This window comes from Chlorocebus sabaeus, chromosome 25, assembly GCF_047675955.1.
Source record: "Chlorocebus sabaeus isolate Y175 chromosome 25, mChlSab1.0.hap1, whole genome shotgun sequence".
Taxonomy (NCBI): domain Eukaryota; kingdom Metazoa; phylum Chordata; class Mammalia; order Primates; family Cercopithecidae; genus Chlorocebus; species Chlorocebus sabaeus.
Genome location: NC_132928.1, coordinates 7744124 through 7760657, shown reverse-complemented (window position 1 = coordinate 7760657; position 16534 = coordinate 7744124). Strand labels below are relative to the sequence as shown.

The window sequence follows — 16534 nt, the reverse complement described above, 5'->3', positions numbered from 1 at the left end:
TTGATTATATCCGCAAAGACCCTATTTCCAAATAAGATCATCTTTACAAGGTCCAGGGGTTAGTACTTCAACATGGCTTTTTGACAGACACAATTCAACCCGTAATATCCTTGTATCTCAGTGTATTTATATGACATGACATCAAAAGGAAAGTGGATCTCGGCTAAAAAAGGACTGAATATCATTCCAAAATGGACACAGCAACCTATGAGGCTATTTTTTTTTGGGGGGGGGCATCATCTCACTCTATAGCCCAGGCTGGTGCCATGGTGCCATTTCGGTTCACTGCAACCTCTACCTCCTGGGTTCAAGAGTAGCTGGGATTACAGGCATGTAACACTATGCCAGGCTAATTTTTGTACTTTTGGTAGAGACAGGTTTCACCATGTTGGCCAGGCTGGTCTTGAACTCCTGACCTCAAGTCATCCACCCACCTCAGCCTCCTAAAGTGTTGGGATTACTGGTGTGAGCCACCGTGCCTGGTCGTCTTTTAAGTGTGTTTTCATCTGTAGAACTGAGAGTTGCATCATACTAGATAGAAGCATCATTCTGCTAATGTCTTCATTTGGAAGTTATATTTAGTTAAGAGAAGTGGACATGGATGCCAAGTTGGCAAGGGATGGATTTTGGTAGCATTCTACAGTATCAACTTAGCTAAATCAGGAGCTATATTTTCCAGAATTTCCTCTCCTGATTCACACTGAGTTAAGGTTAGTCTTAAGGGAAATTTGCATGAAGTTGGAAAAGCAGAACTGAAGCAGCAAGGATTTGAAGGGGGCACCAAACTCTATGATGGCAAAGCACACATTTTCCCTGATGTGGTGACTCACCTGGACTTAGCACAGCAGCCATAGTTGAAGCTCCCAAAGCTCTGTCTTCAGCTTTGCCAAGTCCTATGCTAGGAACAGGTTCAGCTCCATGGCAGAGGGCACTAGATCCCTCCGGAAGTCACCCCCATTGAGGTTGGTAAAAGGCTGATGTGGGTTCCAGTTTTTCCTCCTAGTTCCAATTCTTCTTTGTTCTCCTCTACTTCATGCCCAGCTTTTGTTACTGATGGCTGTGCTGACCTGGAGAGTTCAGCCCATTATCAGACAGATGCAACAGACTCCCATTGACTTATTCAACAGATCTCACACTTGCCTGAGGTCTAATCCGTGGAATAAACCCCTCATTCTATGTCACTGTTTCTGCTTCTTATTAAACCCCAATACATGTACCTTCTATCAACACTGACAAAGGTTGTCACGAAGGAAGAAATCAGGAACCACGGAAAGCACTGGTGTTCATATTCCACCACCTCAAAAAGGTGGGAAGTCTTCTACAGATAGGTGCGATTTGGGGCACTTCTGAATTATGACCCATCCTTCTGGGTGCCAGTGCTAAATAGTCATTTTCTACCACCCTTCATCTGACCTCCATCCATATGCCACAACTGTCTCCAATCGGAGCTTGAAACCAAACAGCAACCTATATTTCGTGAGATTGCATGTTTCATGTTTGGGGAAAAAAGCATAAAATAAAATGTGTTGTGGCCTATTTACAAGAGCCTGTCCCCAAATAAGGTGAAGGCCATCATTGATTGGTCTCTATTTAACTTGGCTCATTGGACTTCTTACCACCAGAATATCTAGCTGAGCAATTTATTAGCATTCTATCTTAGTCAGCTTCTGGAGTGTCATTCAGATCCTAGTTCTTTACTCTGACACAGGTTTTTTTCTTTTCATTTTAGCCTCCCAGTTTCTCCTGTTTCTCATATTACAAAAGGCCATCTTTCCCTTTTACTGTCAGCACGTGATTGTGGGGTTGTGCACGTTTCTTCTTGCATATTTCCCCTTGCACATGTTTTTTGTCAGCTTCCTTGCCCTACCTCCCATGATGCCTTTTCTTATCCAGAAGAAACTGGCACAAACTCTTTCAAGAAATGAAAACTCCCTATCCTGGTTCACATGCATTGATTAGAAAAGTATTAACTATTGAAATAAATGTAATATATAAAGCTGAAGCTGCTGTTTGATTCAATCTAAGATAACAATGTTTGCTATATTTTAAAAAATTAATTGCAGATTCATTCTACTAAGTAATTAGATTCATTTAGTATAAAACGACCTTTGCTGGATTCTGAGAATGGTTCATGCATTGGTCAGGGACTCGGCTTTCTTGGGGTGACACAATTATTTCCTAGGGCAGCCCGATAGCTCCCAGACAGCTTGTGAGGCCCAGCAACCTGTGGAGTCTGGTTTCTAGAGCTATGGCTTGGTTAATCTGTATTATATTCATGAAGTGGTTAACATTCCTTATGAAGAAATGGAGGCTAAGTGACTCACAGCAGATTAGTAGAAAAGTCCTGAGTCCCTCTCAGAATCCTTGGTATTCTGGTTGGCAGGATTACTGTTTGCCTCAGGATAGGCTTTTCTCTCAAAATCATAAATTTCCAAAAACATAAATCAATTCCATGTGGATAAAGATGAGAAATTGTATTGATTTTTCTGTTTTGTTAGAAAGAAAAAAGAGAGAGGGAAAGAGGGAAAGTGGGAAAGGGAAGGGAAGGGAAAGGAGAGGGAAGGGAAGGTGGAGGGAAGAAAAGGAGGGAGGGGAACAAAGAAAAAGCAGAAGGAAAGGAAGGGAGAGAGGGAGGCAATATACCTTACATGCTATCAGAAATTTAATATTTAGACTTAAAATAACAAAAGAAAAAGTCTGATAAATTACCATGTATTTTAAATCACTAATTATATATCAACCTGATTCCTTAAACCAAGGAAATTGTTAGCCTGAAGAATAGAAAGCACAGAGATTTACCTTTTACCTGATTAACACTTTGTATTAAAATAATCCAAAATAGCTGTTAATTCCTGTTAAATTCAGTCTCCACTTTTCTATAAAAGAAAAATTTAAATTATTTTTGGTAGAAAAGCTATTTTTTAATGTCAAAAATATTTCCTTATAACATTTTCAAGCCAACATACACAAAATTATTTATGTCAAATATTGTCACATAGAATCCAACATGCCAGATTCTTCAACTCTTTTATTCACCCCAGGCAAATTTCAGTTTGCCATAAATCTTCCTTATGGCCAAGTCCCACTAGACTTTTAATTTAATTAAACATTGAAAATATTTGCATTGTGTTTTTCCCATACTCCCAACCCTCCATCAACAGTGAATTGGGAACCCAGCTATGCATTAACCCAGAGTTATAAGGAAGCTGTACATATGTATAGAGCTCAGTTTCAGTTTGCTGGGAAGAGTAGGCAATAGCAATTTGCTGCAATGCATTCCATGGTTAATGTCACCAAAGATGTCAAGTCAGCAAGTGACAATGGGGCGGCTGGGGCGGAAGAGGGGGAGAGGAACAGCAAGATCCCTAAGTGGAAGATTGTCCTAAGTTTTTATCAAATACCCACTAGGGACATCACTGAATTCTCACCAATCAATCTGGCAGTGATTTGGTCACCAAGGCGCAAAGGCAGATGGGATCCCCTTAAGTTCACTTTATGCAAGGCTTCCCCAATGCAAAAGGAATTATATTTGCAGGAGAGGATGACAGCATTGTGAGAATAGAAGGGATAGTGACTGGGCAGATCAGTACTGGAGCTGTTTCACTTCCTTGCTAATTCTGTTTCACAGTGAGAAAACTGGATATGTTTCCTTCCTTATCTCTCTTTCCCTATATAAAAATATGTGTTTTATTTCAACTTTTATATGCAAATTACCAGAGCTAAGAAAGGCTTGAACCTGAGTTAAGGTAAAAGAGGGGGGAAAAAAGACACATCCCAAACCAGTTTCATTTATGTAATGAAAATAAATTTTTACACAATCAACAGAAACACACCAAGATTTTTTTTGCGAAAAATATTTTTAAATAAATTTTTCTTTTTTTCTTACATTCTGATATACATATGTAACAAGGTTTATGGCACTGTAACCAGAATCAAATCAGAAAAAAAAAAAAAAAAAAAAAGGAAAAAGGTGGGAAGGAAAGTAATTGATATATTGTTGAATTCCTTTCTATCTCCAAGCTGGCAAATTTGCACTATTTGTCTACCATTCAGCTGCCAGCTCTAACTTGTTTGCACACTTAAAACATCATATTATTGCACAAGAAGCCAGTGAAGGCATATGGTATAATGGTCAGTTCCTCACTATTTCAAAAAAAATCTCTTAAACCCAGAGAAGGAAAAAAAAAAAAAAATCCAGAGCATGAAACACACAAAATCAAAGGTATCCTTTGTCTCTTTAAAGAATGCCTGAAGGATTCTTAGACCACTTAAGCTGCCCTGATCTTCTCTTTGCACCAGTGAGCACAACAGGGCTTGGTTTGGTTGGGTTTTTGTTTTCTATGTGGACAGCCCAGGTGGGTCCCAGGCCTTGGTGATTCAATGTCTTTTCTATTTACTTTTGGTTCTTTTTAATTGGTTTAAAGTGTGTAGTATTTTCGGTCTATGAACCTGCACAGACTATTTAGTCATAAACTCTACAAATAGCTTAAAAGGAAAAGGGGGAGAAACAAGTTGTATTATATTTTTATTGTTGGCTTAAAAAAATTACTTCTTTAACCTCCTGAGTTTGTCAGTTTGTGGGAGGTGAATCTCAATGGCATCAAAAGTTATAGTCTTCTCACACTTGTTAAAAATAAAGTGTTTAAACAAGTTTGTTTCCATTCACAAACTTTACTCCCAACTAAAAAAAAAAAGAAGAAAAAAAAAACCAGAATCCATCCTCCTTCCTCATTGTCTCCTAATGGAGAGCAGCAATCCTTTCCATCCAGACCATTGTCACACAACCGTCTCCACGCCCATCAGCTTTGGTGTAAGGATTCTTGGTGTCACACCGTTGTTTAGGTCTTCCTCAAATTCTAGCAACTGCCCCATGAAGTTAAGGTTTGGGGAGATAATTGGTCGTTTGCCTTTGACAAATTTATAAGCATCAGTCATGGTCATCCGAGTGTGCTTCATCAAGTAAGCGATGACGATGGTGGCAGAGCGGGACACCCCAGCCTGGCAGTGGATGAGAAGCCCCTTCCCACACTGGTGAGCTTCCTCTGAAAAAAGGGAGAAAGACAAGAGATGAAGGGCAGACAGAAGGGAGAGGCACGGAGAGAGAAACTTTTATCTAAATTTTGCAATGCCTTATTTTGTAGAGAAATAATGAATTAAAACTTTTTAAAGCCAAGTATAATCTACTAGTTCATTATATATATTTATATCACAACTTCCAGAACTGGCTAAAGTTGATAGCAGCATGAACAAGAAGCTATACATCTACATTTAAAGAGAGGGAACAGTTTGCTTCACAGGTGACAGTGGCCTGAAGCCAGACCTATAACACAGTTAACTTTCACGCTGAACAAGCTACTGATTAAGTCAACTCTAACAGTCATTGAACCTCTCTCTTAAATGTCTTGTTCTCTTATTTTCTGGAATTATACTACTGAAAAAAAAAAGAATGAAGGAAAAGGAGAGAGGGAGGGGAAAAATTATACCAACACATGAAAATATACACTCACACACATATATATATGTATGTGTGTGTGTGTGTGTGTGTGTATATATATGTTATATATATATAACAGTTCCTCTTTGGATTAAGGATGTTAATTCCAATTTTTGGTTGTGTGACTTAACAAACCTAAAGCTAGTAACAACTCTCTCACTTGTAATAGAGAAAAAACACTTTCTTTATTCTATAGAATTGCTCTGTACAGGAACGGGAATTAAATGGATAAGAGTTTTAGACTTACTAAACCCTGATTAAGGTTAAAGGAATAAAGCTAAACTAGAAACATGCTATGTTCAGCTTCTCCCCAGAAAATCCAGTTGTTGCAAAGTTAACTAAAGGCCAGTAGCATACAGGCCCAGGGTGTCACCTCTCAAGCGTTCAACCCCATTTGCATCCACGTATGACATTCCAATGTGGCAATAATGCAGAAAATGGAGGAATCCCAGCAATGGTTCAAAATCCAGAGCAATTGAAAGAGGAAGACTTGCTAAGTTTTCGGATATATTAAAAGCTCAGGACAATAGCGTGTGGGCACTGCCTGAACAGATTCTTAATGACATTTCTAGACTCTAACGCATCTCTAAGCAAGCTTCCTTGAAGAAACACCAATTAGATAAACAGGTAGGGAAGGAGAAGGAGTAGAGAGAATAGCGATTTCACCTAAACTACATCTACTGGCTAGCCACCAGTGGACCAAGGGAAAAAAAACCTGACGTAAATTTTCATCTTAAAAGTTTACAGATGAGGTTTACTTCTCATAGTCAACAGTATTTCAAGAAAAGTAAGCATCTCTCTTTGTCAACCTTTTCCCTTCAGTGCACAGTATTTAGCTCTAAGTCAAGACCAGAAAGCATGGTGATGAGAGAATGAGCTTCCATGTGCCTGGCTGGACCACTGGTTCCACTACACACACTTGATTGAGGAATAAACAAACTGGCATAAACACTAAACTTAGATGCTGCTTAATTTATATTAGACTCTCAGTGAAAGCTATTATGTTTATAAAACCTGCTGTGTTTTTCCTAACGCAAGACTGTAAGATTTCAGTTTATCCAATAATATAATGATGAAAATAAAATTGTGCCTATGCAGGTTGTGATTTGGAGTTGTTCTTCAGGCTGAATGCTATTTGTTATTGGTCTCGTTTTCCTTTAAAAAAAAAAAAAAAAAGGCAGGTAAGCTTGAGTAATCTATAAGGAATGTGAGAGCTTTGGTTGAAATCCTCTTAGAACAAGTATATCTTACCCTAGTCATTAAATAGAAAACAATTTCCTAACTTCCTCCAACTGGAATTAAGTCAGATGGAATCTCAGTCATAACACCATGTATCAACCAGAAGTTCCTCATCTGCTTGTTGAGAAATTTTTCTTCCTCAGAGTTCCAGGTTTGGCTCAGATTTTATTAATAAAGAATCTGCAGTATCTCTGCATCCTCAGTGTTGCCAGTTGGGAATTACTTAATAGGGCATCAGAAACATCACCTTAGTATGTTGTGAAAAGGCCTCAGGCTTGGGTCAGAAACCCTGGATTCTGGCCCCTTCTTGGACACTAGAATTCTTATGACCTCGGAGAAGTCACTTTCCTTCTCTAAGTTCAGTGATCACCCTGAATTTCCTTTCAGACTCAATATTCCATGGTCCTGTGCTGACGGCATAATTAGCAAGGAAAACAGCTTGGCAAATGGCCACAGATGTCAACACTACAGCAAATCCACCAGACCCCAGTGGCTGTTAAACCTAAGGCTGTTTTTTTCCTCTGGCGAAGGAACACCCCACTCCACTTAACTGTATTCTTCCTGGAATGACAACCTGCTGTAATATTTAGGAAAAGTACTAGACCACCCCTTTATGGTGATAAAAGTTGAAGTTACTTAAAAAAAAAAAAAAGAAAAAAAAAAAGTTGAGTTTTGCTATATTGCAGGTGTTCCTAAAATGATATTTTGAGTCTTATAGCAGTTTGGGGCTATAGAAGTTGCAGAAATTAGGATTAGGATTAGGCTGATAGTTGCTTCCTTCTGGGGATTAAAGCCTGCTGTTGCTAAAACTTCCTCCTTGGGAACTACTCTGCCTACACAACCTGATCTTTCCTAGTTCAATGAGTCTGGGGCAGACTGTCAAAGGAAAACTAGTACCATCTCCTCTTATGCTGGATGAATAAGGATTAGTAGGGTGACCGGAAGGCATGGGTGTGTTTGGAAGGGGTGTCATATTCACTAGATGTTGCTTCCAAGGTGCTGAAGGGCGCTAGTAGATCCAGCAGCAGTAGCACCAGCTCTGACCTCCAATTCCTTACTTTCCATCCATTTTTCTGGTTATAGAGCACATAAATGCTAACTCCTACCACTATTTCACTGAGAACTTGAGGGATGAGGATTTCTAGTTGAACGGATCCCAACAAATTCAATTACTGCCCTTTTATATCCATCCTGATGGCTTGGATACACTTGACAGGCTATGACTTAGGAGAATGCTTAGGCTGTTTCAGTTAGCAGAGCCCTTCGAAACTCCAGGGCAGCTTTTTTTTTGCAACATAGGAATAAACCTTGAACTCGATATCAAAGCAAGAGCCGGAGGGAAAAGGAAGGCAGAGGATGAAAATTCCCTGTGGGAGACAGTTACCAATGAACTCAAAAGCCTCTTCAAAGTACTGCCGCAGGTTCTGCTTGTTGCTGTCAGTGGCCGGCAGCCGCTTGTAGTTGAACAGGCCTTTCTCATAGTGGTAGAGGGGAAGATGAGTGGTGACATTGATGACGTAGCCGATGTTCAGCCGCTGCATGGTGTCCAGGTCCTGAGCATCCTGCTCATTGCCAAGGAACAGGAAGGGCAAGATGGGGGTGAGCTCAGCGTTCTCGATGTCAGGGGTGGTGGGGATAGGCTGAGGTAGCAAGCTCGAGGCCGCGGATGCGCCGCCCCCCACCTCCCGGCACTCTTGGAGCTGGAGGGAGTTGTCACAGAGGTTTTCATGGTTCTGCTTAAAACTACTAAGTCCACCTGGAACACAAACACAGAAAGTGAGAGTGACTGAGATTTCAGAGCTGGCAGAAAATGCCACCTCCCCATTAGAATGAGTTTGCATTGTAGCTCAAGCATATTTTAAATACATAATAAATATGTATTTAAACAAAATAAAAATAAAAGTAAAACAAAAAATAAAAGTCCATTTAGAGACCCAAGACAAGCTTCGGGGAGTATCACTGCATGGAGCACTTTGGAAATGTGCTCTTTCTACAAATGAGGGCATGTTCCCCTAGAAAGAGTTCCACGCAGCGTCAGGCAATTTCCTCAGCTGCAAATGTGACCTGCCTCAAAGAGCCATATGCTCAGTGGCCTACATAGAACCCTGCGCTTTGGGAGCCAAGAAAGGCACAGATGACCTCCTCGGGTGGAATCTCAGCACCACAGGAGCACGTCTTGCACCCTTCATAGCTCACCTCACCCAGAGGGCCAAGTTTGCTCCCAATACAGCAGAGTGGTTACAAGCAGGAACGTTGGAAGAGACAGGTTACCTTGATTATACTCTGGGTACCATCATTTCCTGACACTATGACTTAAGTGCATTTACCTCTGGGCTTCAGTTCCACCATCTGTAAGCTGAGGGTGATGGCGTCTCCCTTTGAGTGCAACTGTGAGCCTCAGATAAATGAGTATGTGTAAAATACTTAACACATCTCCTGGCACACAGTAGAGCTCAGCAAGTAGTCACTATTTTAATTTATATTATTTATATGATTGCCCACAGGTGAAATCAGCAGAGAAGTTCTTGGAAAAGACAAGCCAGGGTGGGGTGGGATGGATTGCTCTTATAATCTTTTTTCATATTCTCCATGTAGGTCCCTGACATTTGTCAACCCTGACTTTCAGTAGAACAGAATGTGAGAGCAGCGCAGTTGCTTACTCCTCAACTTTCCAAGGCTTATGGGCACATAAACCCATCAAGAAACCTCTTGTGGATGTGTGAATGCATACTTTTGAGCTTACGGCTCTGCTCTGCCTCCTAAGAGTTATGCATCTAGCATAAAAAGCTTATAAACTGTGCTTGTTTCTCCATTTTTAAAATGCAAATCTTCCCCTGAACAAGTGCAATCTCATTTTGGGAATGGATCTTAGGGAAATCATCTAACCAAAGACAGTTAGCTAGATACATGGAGATGGTCACTACGATATTATCTGTTTTATATATATTTTAAGAAGGCCAAGTAAAACACAAAAACAAATTAAAAGAAAAAAAAAGTTATTACATTCATTCCATGGAGTATTATGTGGCCTTTAAAAGAGTAGTTGCAAAAAGGATGTGACAATAAATAAAATATTTTGGTTTAATATTAAATTTTTAAAAAGCTAAGTAAAAAACTTTCAACAAAAGCTGAAGGACTGTACAAAAAATGAACAATTGTTTAAGTTAGGGAATTTATGGATCACAGTTTATTGTTTAAATTTTCTGCTAATATTTTTACACACAATGACATGCACAGATAAACCCAAAGGATTATTACAAAGCTCAAATTATATAATGTACATGTAAGTGCTATGAAATCTGGATTGACATTATTAGTGCCAACTGAACTCTAATTCGTATCAAACAGAACTAGATACACTCTGGCTTTCCCTTTGAAAAGAGGGGGAAGTAGAAAACTCCTATTAGCTGAAAGCCACCAGAACACAACATCTACCCTCAAAGACAGATGGCTTGTGGCTGTCTTGATAGTTCCAGGAGATAAGGCAGAAAACCCAAAGCATGAACAAGAGACGGTTATGTTGCAATAAGGGCAGGAAGTCTATCTGTCCACTAGCCTCTGAGCCTAGCATATGTTCTTCTCCATTTCAAGTCTCATCTTTGACAAACCACAGCGGGAAACTCCAGACCATAACCTAGACCGAGTCTCATGACTTTTCATAACCAATGGAGCCGGAGCTGGCTGCGTAAAAGAGAGAAATCATATTCTCCTTAAGGTATGGTTATGATCCAAAGAAAACTCAAAGGGCAATACTATGTTCACTTTACTCATCGAAAGTAAAAAGTCAAAACCTACCTCAGCTTTTTGAAAAGAAAAACAAGAGCTGTATACAAATTTCAGCTGATTTCTAGAATTAACCTCTGCCCTTACATATGATAGTTCATTCTGCTAGGCAGTTATGATAATAAACTTTGAACCTGAAGAGATAATTCTGAAGTAGAAAGAAAGAAAATATTGAAAATAACTTCACCAGTGAAGACTTAAAAAATAAATAACATAAAAACTACCCATTGTCATCATCACAGCCTCCACAAAAGGGATTCTGAAGAGTTAAAATCTGCTCAGCTTTGCCTCCACAGAAACCCAAATTCCACACAGATTCTGTGATGGGAACCTAATTCACTTTTTTCTTCAAAGAAGGCAGTTGTTACATTTTTCCATATAAGATGAGAGGAAAGAACAACAAAACAAATTCAAAAGAAGTCTCTAAAAGCAGGGGAAAAACCTCTCTGTTCTTATTTAGGGTACTCAAGCTGTAATTTGTCTTAAAAGCAGCTAGTTTAAAAAAAAAAAAAAAAACATGCTAGAAAACCCCACACACAGAAAAAAGCAGCGTCCAGCTTTTTAAAATTCTGCCTCTACACCTCCTTTCTCAATGACATCAGCTGGAGGCTCCCCACCTGCCCAGTTGCCATAGCAGTTACACAAAGACATACAATGACATCAGTTGGCATGATATCAGCTCTTTGAGTGCAAACAATACAAGAAGAACTACTTTGTTTAAGGCCTTTGGTGCAACTGTGTTCTGGGGAGCCAATGATGTAATGCTAACAGGTGGCATGGGCCTTCCATTTGCCTAATGGGGGGAAAAAACCATGGGGGAGTGGGGGAAGGAGGGAATTTGAGACAGACATGCAGAATGCTCCAAATCACAGAGCATGCTTATGTGCAAAAGTATGTGTGTATCGTATGTTTAAGCCATGTAGGAACTCTGTTCATATAATATTTGGAGGTGGGAGGGGTGGAGAGAAAAAGGAGATATTACAATTTAAACATATAAGGTAAACAAGGAAATTCTCCTTGAGGGGTCTGAAGAAATAGTCTCCTGTTCAACTGCCAGTATGCTAATCAACTTGGGCATCAGTTCTCCATAAGGCTTATGCACAGCTACGTATTGCAGTTAAAAACTCTCTCTGTGGACGGTGCTTAACGTAAAACAAAACAGTGGAAGCTCACAGTGGTGGCTTTTTCCAGAGAAGTCTGCAGGAAGGATTGTTTTCTTCTCTTGGGGAAGGGTTGAAATTGAAAGCTGGAGGAGAGGGGGAAGAGTAAAGCTAATCTGGTTTTTCTTTTCCAGTTACTTTCCCCCAACCCTACCCCATTAAATATCACCAGAGGCCAAAGTGACTGATCACTTAATGAGGAACCTTGATGATGTTATATTTATTACTATTTAAGCATATTAGAATATGATAATTAACAAACAAAGCAGGAGCAGTGTAGTATGGAGGTTAAGAGCAAAGGTCAGAGAAAAACACACCTAGCTTCAGTTATGATTCTGCCTCCTAGCAGCTGTGAGACCCTGTGCAGGTCAGGTTCCCTCATTAAGCCTCAGTTTACCAATCTATTAAGTGGATGTAATATCATCTACCTAACAGGGTCATAGTTCAGGAAGGCTATGTAAAGGTTTTGATACACAACCAGGTATTCGATAAATAATGTCTTATTACCCCCAATATTATCACCTTTGTCGTAAATTCCAACTGATCTATGCAAACGTCTAGTCCATGAGAGCCCTATGTGCAGTGCAGTCATTCAGTGCAGGGGTACTGAGTCTGGACTTTCTGGGTTTGAATCCCCAGCACAGCCAAACAGTAGCTATGAGACCCTGGGCAGGTTTCTCACCTGTCTATTCCTTTGTTTCCCTGTATACAAAATAGGGATAATAACAGTACCTACCTCACTGTACTGTAGTAATGATTAAAGTGGTTAATACAATACTTTAAAACAATGTCCAGCACATTGTAAATGCTTTTTCTTTCCATCACTTTGGGAAACTACCATTTTAAATTTCTAAAATAAAAAATCTGCTTGCTATAAAGACTCTATATAAGTAAGCTAATGTTCCTGAGTTTTTACTTTTAAAATTTGATTTAACAAAAAAGAATTAGGAACCAAGGTATCTCAGCAGTTTGAAAGTCTGCATAATATCCTTTTAACATAAAGAAAGCAGCAGCTCCCTATTTTTGCTAAACAAATATATCTGATTTTACTTTGTTGGTGCTAGCTTTCCTAATAAACACTATGTCTTTGCATTTCTGGTTTTTCCACAGGATTGGATTTTGAAAATAAAACTGTTCTTCCCTCTTTCTTCCCTTCCTCTAATTTCTACCAAGGTGACTAACTTCTCTATGTGCACAAGAGCCTGCAGTTATTAGTGCAAACATATTGTAGCCATGAGTAACAATGCTGGGGTGGGGTGAGGCAGGGCAGGGTGGGGGTGGGCAGCAAACATTTTCAAAGTTTATCTCAAAAGCAGGTTCTCTGCCAAAATGAGTATGGTCAGTACATTGATTCTAAATGGCAGCAACAAAGAATACCTAGCATCCCTAAAGAACTGTATGTGGAAATACTGCCTGCCAGTTTCTGCTAACACAGGCTCAGTTCAGTGACAGTCCTACTGAAGCAATGGATTCTAGTTTTAGTGGGAAACTTCTCTTTATAGATGCATTTCAGCTCCTGTTGCTGTTTTGGCTACTGCAGTCCTGGAAACAGAAGAGTCCTCTGTAATGTGATTCAGAAGCAATGCACGAGGTGGTGAGTTAAAGAAACCACATCCAAATGCAGAATCTATAAGCAAGAGATTTTTATATTCTAAAGGTGGACAGCACTTTCTGGTCTTACGCTAAGCTAGAAAGTGAGTTGTTTCCAGAAATTTAAGGAACACTCTCACTGAAGGTCAGCAAACAGAAGTAATGTCCAAAGACCAGGGCGAGGGGTGTAGGCTAAAAATTGGACTCTTCCACAGTTTGCTATAAGCATATTGATCACCTCTCTCTGTTGCCTAGTTTTTCTTACTGAGTAACTAGTCTTTTAAAGTAAAACAGTACCTTGATGATAGCGGTTAAGATCATAGACTGGAGCCAGACTGCTTGAGTTAAAAATCCTGACTCCTATCACTTACCTTGTAACAAGTTATTGATGTCTCTGCATTTCAGTTTACATATCTGTGACTTGTATATAATAATATCTATCTCACAGAGTTCTCAATATGGATACAATGCTACATGAGAGTTAGGTGTTTTATTGTAAGTGGGAGAGACGTTGGTATAAGTTGGATGCTATTTTGTTTATACCAAGAACAGATGGATGCTATGATATACTCCACAGAAACAGTAGAACATCAGAGCCACTAAAGATTCTATAAGCACAAGAATCTTGTGGAAGAACAAAGCCTGGATGAACTGGAGCTGATGTCAGGCTGCCAAGGCTGAAATCTTCTTCAAAGACAGGGTCAGAGTCACTTCATAAGTTTCAGGGCAGAATATCACCTAACAGGAGGAACATGTGGTGGCAGGCGGTGGGGGGGCAGTACCAGCTCCATCCACAAAGATTATTTCTACTTCTTGTTTTCTATGAAATGTTCTTTATACTCCATAGATGTGATTCGGTATTTTACAGTAGGAATTGGGTATTTTACAGTAGGGTATTTTCAAGTTCACTTGAAATCATTGCTACTGTAAAATACCCAAGGAAGTGTTACTTAAATTGTCTTATGATCTTACCCCCAGGGAACTTGTATTTCTTTCCCAAGAAGAGTGAAGGGAGGCCCTACCAAACAGAGGCAGAGAGAGTGGAATGGGAGTGTTGTCTCACTAGGTATAAGGTATGAAACAAGAGATCAAGAAGTGTTTCTCTTACTCACGGGAAGAGAGAGATTTAGGAGGCTATGAGTCAGAGAGAAGTCTTCTTATGATCACGTCATTTGACTGCTTCCCTCAAACCAGTGTGGTCTGGCTTACATGTGAAATGCCTTATGTGTGAAAAGACATAAACAAGGAGGTATCACAAGCTTAAAATACACACACATATCCATAAAACTTCAGATATATACATACAACATACTGGGATCTTGAATTCCATTGAGTATCCATCCACATTATTTGGCTTGCTGTATTATTAAGTCTTTTAGGAAGATACATCTAAAAATATTCTAGTCCCTCCATTCATGGGTTTTTTCCTGTGTGAAGGAAGCACAGTTATCTACAGATATATCTTAAAAGCCAGCTCTAGAAAAGACAGTGGATGATATATAAAGCAGCAAAAAAAAAAAAAAAAAAAGGGCTTTGCCTTAGATTTAGAATAGTGAGTCTGCCACATGCCAAGTGTGTGACTTTTTGAAAGCTATTGAAGTCTTCTGGTCTATCTTTCCCTAACTATAAAATAGGATACTACTACTTAGGTCTGTCGTAATGATTCAATGATTTTGTGTGTACAATAGCCATCCTGGTATTTTAAGAAGGCATTCAAACCCTGCAGCTATTTGAGTGATTATCAAATGGAGCAGCAAAGCTAACTAGCACTGGAGATAGTCAGATGCAGGAAGATGACCAGAGACTACAGTGGTCAATGTCAGTGTTGCTAGAGATGAACTTTTGATGCTGGTACAGTTGCTTCAGAGCAGTGGGGAAAAGGAGACCATCCTGCAGAGGCAACCCCATACAAGGGCATCACCAGATAGAACAAAGCAGGAGCCATGGGGGAAACCCACTGTGGCTCTGCTCTGCTAACAGTGTACTTAGTGTTGTTAGCCTAGTCTATACTCCATCACTGCCGGAGGAAGTGGCATGCAGAATGGGGGTTGGCGCTGGTGGTTAGTGTGGTCGCCCTTGAAAACCTCATTATATTTAGTTCTTTATGTCTATGATTTTTAGAAGCCTTGAAAAAAAAAAAAGACTTTTTTTAGGTGTATCAAATAGCCAAAAATATATTTCTGGTATATTTTCTAAAAATATATGTATATTTCTAGAAATTTTAGAAATGGACATATAGAAAAGTTATCACACACACTTTTTCATATCTCAATTTTCTCAATAAGTTGAGGTGTTTACAGTTTTTCTTAGTCATTCCATAAAAACTTAGTTTCAACAACTTATTATACATATACATGCAGCCTCACTCTACAACTATAACGGCATTATTAATACATATTCTTTTAAAATATACTTTTCTCTCTGTGTATTTCCAAATTAAGAGCTTTAATAGAATTTAGGTTCTTGGAGAGCAGGACTAGTCTTATTTAAATCCCTTTGTACACAGGAATTAGCCCCAAGTCACATGAAGACAGGTGACTGCTGATGTGTTAGATACCAACAGGAGCTATAGGGAAAGAGGTGTTGAGATAGTTGGTCAATTTCTTTCTGGAAATAATTTACAAAAACTTAACAATAAAGAGATCTTCCTGGTGTTTTCCTAGTGATAAACGATAGGCTGAAATCACTTCTAGAATAGCCCTCCCAAAACAACCTTCAAATAATAAAAGTTGTTCATTTTTACTTAGTTCATCTAACCAAGTAGTATTTAGTAATGTTTTAAGAGAAAAAAAAAATTCTGAAAAGTTGATACCAGAATTTGCCTGAATTTTGAGTTAATAATAGTCTTTTCTTTGGATTGTCTGGACAAAACAGCATAATATAGAATACTGATGCTTCCATGAAATAGACATTGCTTCTGTTGTTGTCATATAATAACTTTGGTATCATAGTGATACAGGAGTTAAGAAGAAATTACTTAGGCAGATAGTGAGGGTAAAGAAGTCCTAAGGTTTTCCTTTTAATGAAGAGCAGCCCCAAATCATTTTCTAACAAAGAGTAGCCTGTAAAGTCGAGCTGCAGACACAGACAAGCAAACTGGTAGCTTGCACGGGTGGATGCCAGCAGGAAAGAATTACCTGGGACTAGGCATGTTCAAAATGGAGGCTCCATCTTCCCTTCTCTGCCAGCCACATGTAAGGTAAGGAGCAGACAAGATGGCGCCAGGCAAGGGGAGAGTTCATTTGCATAATAAGTTTAGGGTGGGGTG

The 16534-nt window shown here is 39.3% G+C and overlaps 1 protein-coding gene across 1 annotated transcript in view; it reads right to left on the bottom strand.

Moving 5' to 3' along the window:
* Window positions 1–4512: 4512 nt before the first annotated feature.
* The window catches only part of DUSP10 (dual specificity phosphatase 10), a 40143-nt gene continuing 28121 nt past the window's right edge, over window positions 4513–16534 (bottom strand). Inside the window, exons 3-4 of the mRNA XM_007988383.3 lie at window positions 8118–8489; window positions 4513–5042 (exon numbers count right to left, since the gene is read on the bottom strand). Coding sequence (XP_007986574.3) covers window positions 4777–5042; window positions 8118–8489 — 638 coding nt within the window. The 3' untranslated portion in view covers window positions 4513–4776. The remainder of the gene's footprint in view (window positions 5043–8117; window positions 8490–16534) is intronic.